At 33.5% G+C, this 8,662-nt stretch overlaps 1 protein-coding gene across 1 annotated transcript in view; it reads left to right on the plus strand.

Annotated features, from left to right (window-relative positions):
* The window catches only part of LOC106473589 (ring canal kelch homolog), a 29,205-nt gene that overhangs the window by 7,571 nt on the left and 12,972 nt on the right, over positions 1-8,662 (plus strand). Inside the window, exons 7-8 of the mRNA XM_013934274.2 lie at positions 2,884-3,081; positions 8,238-8,463. Coding sequence (XP_013789728.1) covers positions 2,884-3,081; positions 8,238-8,463 — 424 coding nt within the window. The remainder of the gene's footprint in view (positions 1-2,883; positions 3,082-8,237; positions 8,464-8,662) is intronic.

Below are 8,662 nucleotides of genomic sequence, written 5' to 3' on the forward strand. Positions count from 1 at the left end.
TACGTTTGGTTCTTTGTTTAAAATGACTGTGTTTTTAATAGATATACTATGGTTTTTTGAGTTGCAATGGTGAAAAACATGGGACGGGTTTTTATTGTGTTCTGTCAATCTGGTTTCCAATTTTATTCCTGTTTCTCCGATGTAGAATTCTGGGCAGTTATTATCCATCTTAATTGAACAAAACAACTATACTCTAAACCAACACCCTGGGGTGCCAAGATACCTCTTCTAAGTTTGCAACAGTATCCGGTCACGTGACCTCTTTGTTCAATACTGTAATTATATATCTGTGTCAGTGTAAACTACTTGTACTTGATGATGACAAAACCTTGTCGAAACGTTGTACATTTGCTGTTATGTTAAACTTATATTAAAGTTTTTCTTCATTACCCATTCAAGCCGTCTCCAGCCATTATAAATGACGATAAAGAAAATCCGTGCTGCCACCACACGCGTTCAGTGGACTTGAGGTATTATAACCAATTTTAAATTCTTATATAAGGAATAAAAGAAGCTCCGTGGCAAACAGATTGGAGAAAGAAAATAATCGCAGGTTCCAGATTATATATTTACGATTTCTACAATTTCAGGAACAAGAAAGTTATATAAAAAGAAAAGAAAAACATGCGGATAGTTGAATTTTACAGTTCTTTACATTACCGACTTCAAAAATTCACTGTTTTAAAACTATATGAACTAAAAATAAGCTAAAACGTTTTTGAAAATCTGCGCATTTCCGAGTTTGTTTCTTCTGTTTATAAATTGTCTCTGTGCAACTCGAGTACTTATTTCTACCATTTGAATTATACTTCCAACGGAAGGCCAAAAATCGACAATTAAGGTTAAGGTTTCGATTTTTTAAATTATTTCATACAAACAAATGTTAAAAAATACACTAAATTAAAATATTAAATTCAACATTTTAGTTGTAATTTTATTTTGAAGGCAAGTTTTGGGGCTACATTTATATAAGTATAATAATACTATCTTTTGTCTGTTGTATGTCCATGTAACTACTTCTCAAGGTGTAGATGGAGATTCATTAAGTCCATACGAGGGTACATACAAATTTTCAGTTTTGCGTTTTGCGGTTTTATGGGCGTTTTTTACCACTACTTCGCCCCTGTTGATGAATCTTCACTAAATTTGGCATGAAGGCTTGTTGGATCCATACAGATATACATGCAAATTTGCGGTTTCACATGGCTACGTATTGAATCACAACATTACAAGAGTATTGTTACGTCTCCGTTCGTTAATTGATTTTCCGTAAATTCGTTCCGACGAAACTTTAGCGACACAAGTCCTTTCTTAAATAAAACTGGTTTATTCTTTCCGAATACAACTTTACGATACACTCAACTTCAACAGTCGCGCTATAACAAACTATAGCTCACGTCTCACGAGCTCTACTTCAACAATACATCTCTCTCTGACTGCAGTTCAATTACTCATTACCTACACACACATTGTCACGTCACGCCGTCACCCTCTTATATATATATACCAGCTAACCTATATCTAGTAAATACTAGGGCATTCACGAAGGAACGGGATATTTCTAGAAACGTGGCGTGACACTAGTCACGTGACCTCGCTGACGCAACAGTATGATTGTGTTGTACTACATCGTTCAGGTCCACAACACAGGCATGCCGATGTCTTGCAACATTGTGAGATCCTGTCTGTTCATTTAGTCTCCTGATCTTGAAGTTATAGCCATTTTTGTCATAGCCACAATAAGCCATACGATAGGAGACTCCACTAATAGTTGAATACCACAATTAGGACGTCAGGCTGTTTCTTTCCTTGCAGCAAAGTGAAGCACGGCCAGTGCAGAATCAGGAAAGTAGAACTGACACTTGTGGGAGTAGCTATGAGTGCAAGATGGTGTATTGTCCTATTGTTATCTTGTTATCAACCACCGAGATATGGCTTTCTACCTGTATTGTAGCTGGTGGTACCTAAAGTTCTGAGCTAGAAAATTCTTCAGACTTTGCTTAATGCAACGACTAGAGGCCTCCAGAGAGTTACATACATTTGTCCTAATGTGTGGTGGCAGTTTTAGTGTAAGCATTCAGATATTAAGTAGTAGTATAAACATCGTATGGAGTGTGTTGCTCAGAGGAAAAGACAACCTGAACAAGGTTAACTCCAGCAGAGAATTGTTGGATTTCCTTTATATCTCGGTTATCACTGGTCCTCTCCTGGAGACTAAATAAGGCAATTGGTATGTGTGGTCGTTATTGATTACTTTACTTGATTACTGGCAATTACAAATTTGTTTATAGTTCATGGAGGTTGTATTTTCGAGGTATCAGCTGACCGGCCATGGGAAAAGATCGCCGTCTTTTTCTACAAAGTATGCTCCAATTTACAGGAATCCTTCACACGAGAAGGCAAATGTGATACTATAGTTTACTGACCAAGTTCAGTAGATAACTAGGAGAAGGGAACTTAGTAACTCCCTTGACAGACATTCTATATTAATACTATGTACCAGTATGTATGTAAATTATGAAAGATTTGTACTAAATAAGGGGATGGGAAATATGTAGAGTGCCTACATACCACAATATATCGAATTAAATAAATAATGCAATAAAATAAGTTTTAACTAACTCCAGTATGGATATTTTGCATTCAGTGTTGAAGTATTTAATTAGCTTCAATCTAATATTATGCAAAATACTTCAATGATCCATTTATTTAGTTTAATGGAAGGAATTTTTGTGTTTACATTTTATAATAAAGAAATAAGAGCTGTCATTGAGTGAAAAACATAAAACAGATTAAGCCTTATCAAGGCAATTCCAAGTAATAATAGATGTAATTTTCCTCACGATGTCTTTCTACATGTTAATGTGTGTTAATATTGCTTAGGACAAATGTATGAAAAGTTTTCCTTATCGATCGAAGTCTGAGTTAGATATGGCTGCTGTTACTATACAAGCCCATTTCCGAGGATATTGTACACGGAAAGAGTTAAAATGGAGGCGAGATGCAGCTGTGAGAATACAAGCCAGCTATAGAGGATACAGTACTCGAAAAACGTATAGTGGTTTTCTAGGCAAAGAACGGGTAAGGTTTTGTCTATAAAATACAACAGTGTAACAATTCTTCGTACATGAAAAAGAAAATTGTTGTAAGTAATTTAATGTTATTACCGTAGATAATATATGGAGTTATATGTTGTTGTGGGCTACATATTTTTTCTTTTAATGTATTTGTTCACTAGAGGGAGTTTTTTTAAATGAGTAATGATTGATGAAGTTTAGAAATTTAATGAAAGTTTAAGCCTCGCTGTAGAATCTCTAAGTTTCCTGTAGTATATAGAAAACTAATACAATATAAAAATGCCAGACTGAAGAAGTTAGAGTGCATCCGTTTTTCTGTGATTCAGTTAGTAAGTGAGACAGTCAGCGTGTTTATTGTTATTCAGTTAGTGAACAAATTTTGCAATTAAGTTAGGCGTACATTAATTTGGAATTTCAACTGAAGCATTGTTTGTGATCGTGAAGTAGGCCTACCATTAAACGCAGCTTGTAACAAGCGTTATTGAAGAAATGAATTCATTTGTTATAGTTACGTATACTAGAGTTTGCATTACTTTTACTAAATAATCCAAGGGAACCCAACAATAGAACACATCACAAACAAATGCGTGGGGGTAAAAATGTTTGTGCCGGAGCACCAACTAAGTCCTAATAAATTTCCATCTCTTCAATTATATATGCACACATAGGCTGCATTTTAGACATTTAACTCGTTCATAATTACCAGCCCTTACCAATTAAGTTTATATATCCAACTAGCATGTCTGAGTCATCAAAAAACTATTGATATATGATCTTTAGTTTATATAACATCTTCACATCACAAAAGATATATCTGTCTGTAATTCTATTTTCTACATCATCATGTTGCACAAATAATGTTATTATTTTCAAATATAATAACAAGTTTAATTCAAGTTTAATAACATAAAATACTCTAGCTATAACTTAAATTTATGTTAGAAATATGTTTGCTTATTTTAATCACACCAAAAAAAAAGTAGAGGAGCAGTTTTGGTCTACTCTAGTCCTACTTTACCACTGGTCACAACACTGTGTTAGAAGTTGAATTGTTTTAATGAGAATACTTTAACTAATCTTTAAGATGACAAAATGTGCACAAAGCGAGGTTGGAAATTTGCTAGAAATGATAAAACATCATAAAGAAAATCAAACAGAAAGAGACAGAGCATTAAAAGAATATTAAGAAGAAAGAGACATAAAATTAAAAGAAGGCCAAGAAGAAACTTATAGGAGTAATAAAATATCTAGAAGTAAGAGACGGAAATCTAAGAGAAGAGGTTAAAGAAAGAGAAGTAATATTTAAAGAAGTACAGAAAGACATCTATGAAATGCATAAACATCATAACAGCAAGATTAAGTAAGTAGAAAAGAACATCAATAACAGAATAAAACAATTGGTAAATGCAAAGATAAAACAACCACACATCGTTCAGCATTTGCCCCAAAAAATCCAATGAAGAACACCATTAAATATAAGATAGGAGAACCAACTTTGTCTACACCTGTTACGCCATCTGTGACTGCAGAACTTTCCTGGACTACTCCAGAATTTAGCAATCCAGTTCAACAACATTGACCAACCGAGAAGCCAATGGTATATTATAGAAAAGTACTATGGGAGGCATATTAGGCTTAATTCAAAATAGTTTCTAGAGTGAACAGGTGGAATAGCGAACAATAAGTTATTCATCTTTCTGCCATTAAGCAACCTTCCATCCAAGAGCCGTAACAACTATCAAGCAATGGTGTCTGCCTTATCATTTAGGTTTGGAGTGACACACAATAAGGAAGTATCTAAAGCAAAGTTTAGGAACAGTGTACGGAGGAAAGAAAAAAGCCAAAGTTATGGAAGATTTGGTAAGACTCGCCCAATTATCTTACCCAGATGTTCCACGTAAAATAATGTTTTCGTTGGCACTTGACCAATACATAGATGCCATTACAGAAGAGGATATGAGAATTAGGTTGGAGTAAAGTAGGTGTACATATTTGAAAATCTCTCTCCAGTTAGAGATTGAAATAAAGTCGCAAGTAAACAAACAATGGCACCATCTGGAAGTCATAGGATCATCGGACCCAGTAGTATTGAACATCAACTCTTCCTAACTATAGTCTATAAGAGCTGAAAAGATTAGTTAGAAAAACTACAATAGGTGTTTCAAATGTAACTTTCAGAGGACATAGTGCAAGGAACTGCAGAAAAAAGATTGTAGGGAATACAAATTCCTCCAAAAGGATTTCAGAAAAAGGGAATTGTTACAAATATGAGAAATACAGGTCCATTACAGCCGTGACCGTGAGGAATCAACAACGTGAAAAAAACTTCCTCTAGTGAACTAAAACATTAAAACTAAAAATATAGGCCAGAACAATATTAAAGTATTCTTACTGTTCACATTTAACTCCAACAGCAGTAGTTTTTCAATTGACTTTGGAAAGAGTTTCTTGTAATATGTTTTTATCAATATTGTAGAACAGAATGTTGGTTTAAAACAACAACTAACTATATAATCAAATGTTCATTATACTTAGAAAGAATGTATTCGATTCGACATCATTGTAGGAAAACGTGAAGTTGTTTAAAGTCCAAAGATGCATATAAAACAACAAGTGTGCTAGTTGCTATGGAGAATCGTTTAACAATACTTCACAAAAACATCTTTCTAAGCATGAATTTGGGGGGCTAAGGAGGAAGCTGCCTACATCTACTACAAGAGTCATTAAATGTTTTATTCAGAAAGATAATATTAATCGATTAAAATTAATTTTTGTACACCTATGATTCTCTTGTTTCACCCTTATACTCTTGAACATAGTATAAACAGGAAGCGAGTCCCCCCCCCCCTTCCTTTTGCAAAACAGCCGGGACATGAACCGGTTTCTCAGCTATTTACGGTAATTCCAGACTGTAAATTTAAAACTACTTAGTTGTTAATCAAAGGTAAGTATATTATTATAAACACTTATTTACGTGTAATGTCTAAAACTAGTCCAACGTTTATGAGCAGGTAAAAAGATGAATTATGAAGAACGTATTAATTAACAGATAATAATATCTGACAGTGTAACTTTGTGTTTAATAACAAAAAACATAAAAGTAAACATGAAAAATAACTTATAGTTTTAACTAAAAGAGACGTGCTAGATTTGCAAAAGCAACTTATCAGGGCAAATAAAAAACCTAAAAATTTTCAATAGAAATATTGATAGAAATTATTCAATAGAAAAATTATGACGGTAAAAATATATACAAAATTCAAATTTTGTAAGTGCAGCAAAAATGAGTATAATAAGACGTAAGAGTAAAGACTAGTTCCTCAAGTTAGGAACGAAAATTAGTGGGAAGGATTACTGTACACTTGTATTCGTGAAAAACGTGGGGGTGGGTGGAGGGGTTGTTCACAATCTATGGCAATTATATGCATAACCAATCACCTTGACCCTGACTATTCTCGTGACATATAACTATACAGGTTAAAACCTCTGAATCTCTTTTGCAATTATATTTATGTTTGGTAATCAATAAGTAAAAATGCAAATAAATTAATCTTATTGCAAGTAAAGAAGGACTTACCCACCCCTTCCGGAACTGTTAACAAAATAGTTCAGGTGTATTGATATCTACACAAGCAACACAAGAGTTGGATGGACGGTATCTGGTTTGTAACAATATCATCACTCTGGATGAATCATACGTCTAGTTACGTACTTGTAATAAATTCTGGTGATCTGTTAAGGTCCCGCTGATAATATAACATTTAACAAATGGGACAGAGAAAGATATTCCAGGGTATATATTGAGGCTATGTGCAACAGCTATAATGATAAGTTAAACACCTGGAGAATCGAGGGAAATGCAAAACTGATTTCTGCATACAGTCAGGTTAACGTGCTGTTACCACAATACTGTAAAGAAATACAATCTTTATATGGAGTGGATACCAGCCTTGTCAAAACTAATAATCCAATCACACATCCAAGCCAACATACAGTTCCTCTGCCAAATGCAAGAACAAATTAAAATTAATAACCTACACAATTTGCCAAAATATTCCATGGACTTCTGTATTTTTGGGTTGCCCAAATAGTCCTTTGAAAGCAATAGTCCGTGTACAGTTAAATGAGCTTAGAAAACATGTAATAAGGAAGGAAAGAACATTAAGCTAAGGGTTTTGCGTAAAAGAATCCTGTAAAAAAAAATTACATTGATCACCATGGCTGTCACACAGAATACTGCTGTAATATTTTCTATTACCGGTGGGTTCTGTTTGATTATTTAGTAGAAATAAAGCAAAGTCCAAATCCACTTAACGATAACGTAAGCCAGTTTACATTCGTTGATAGGCCTAACTCACAAATAAACCTTAACAGTCACTTATTCGTTAATTGTCTTCTTGAACCTACAGCACAAACTTAAAAATGTAAAGCTCTGAGTAACTAACTTACTGATTAAATTTGGTGTGTTTTCATACAACATTTGTACACCCACATATCTCACGAAAATTCAAGATGTTACATCAATTCTGGACACTCAGGAAATTTCTAGGCCACAGAAGTCATTACTATATCGTGCTAAAACTCCTTATAGCAAACAAGTGAAAAACATCTAAATTTAAAAAATCCAAATACAGCCTGCAATGATACCATATCAGTGTTGAAAGAAATGTCAGTAAGGCTCAAATACTCACACTTCTATTGTTACCTAAATAATGAACACTATAATATAAGTTATAAAGTATATTTTAAAAGGTAGAGGCTCTATTAGGTTTCTTTTTTTTTCCCAACATTGTGCTGTAATGTAAATCTGTAAGCAAATAACGTAGCTTCAAATTTTGATTTAAGTTTAACGATATCAATGCAAGGATTGAAAAGAGTTAACGTATAATGGGATTTATCTTAAAATGTATACATTCCATTTCGCTCATTGTTTAAGTCACATAAGTAAAACATCAGCCATATTGTAATTTTGTTTCTTCTAAGACTGAATCCTTTTATGTTTTAAAAATGGGACTGAATATTCATAAAAGACTATTTTAAACACTATAAATTATTTTATGGTATTAAATAAGTCTTTGAGTACAAAGAGCTTAATGCGCAACATGCACATGAAGATCTCATTGCCAGTTATCAATTTTACATCTCTCTTTTTTTTTTCAGCGACTTGGAAGTGTGTATTCCTATACAGATCCATTTAATCCGGATCCATGTCTCAACATCTTGCTAGCTGCCAAATCAAATTGTGAAGAAGTTATTGCCCCTGACTGGTTCAGCTACCCAGCTAAAGTATTGTCAAGACTGGTCGGATCAATACAGATGACAGAAACACCTGTTATCTTAGCAACAGGAGGAATCAACCCAGAAAAGACTTACCAGATAGTAACTAGTAGGAAAAACTATTATATTATTCGTTTCTTTTGGACTATAATAATACCATAATTACACGTAGTTACAAATATTCTATGTTTTTTATTGATTTGAGATTTGTATGTGTGCGTGCGTAAGAATTTAGTATAGAATTGATTTGATTTTCTGAAAAATAAAATTACAATCACTTTATTACAATATATATATCGTTGCGTCAG

Source organism: Limulus polyphemus, unplaced genomic scaffold (assembly GCF_000517525.1).
Source record: "Limulus polyphemus unplaced genomic scaffold, Limulus_polyphemus-2.1.2 Scaffold6301, whole genome shotgun sequence".
Taxonomy (NCBI): domain Eukaryota; kingdom Metazoa; phylum Arthropoda; class Merostomata; order Xiphosura; family Limulidae; genus Limulus; species Limulus polyphemus.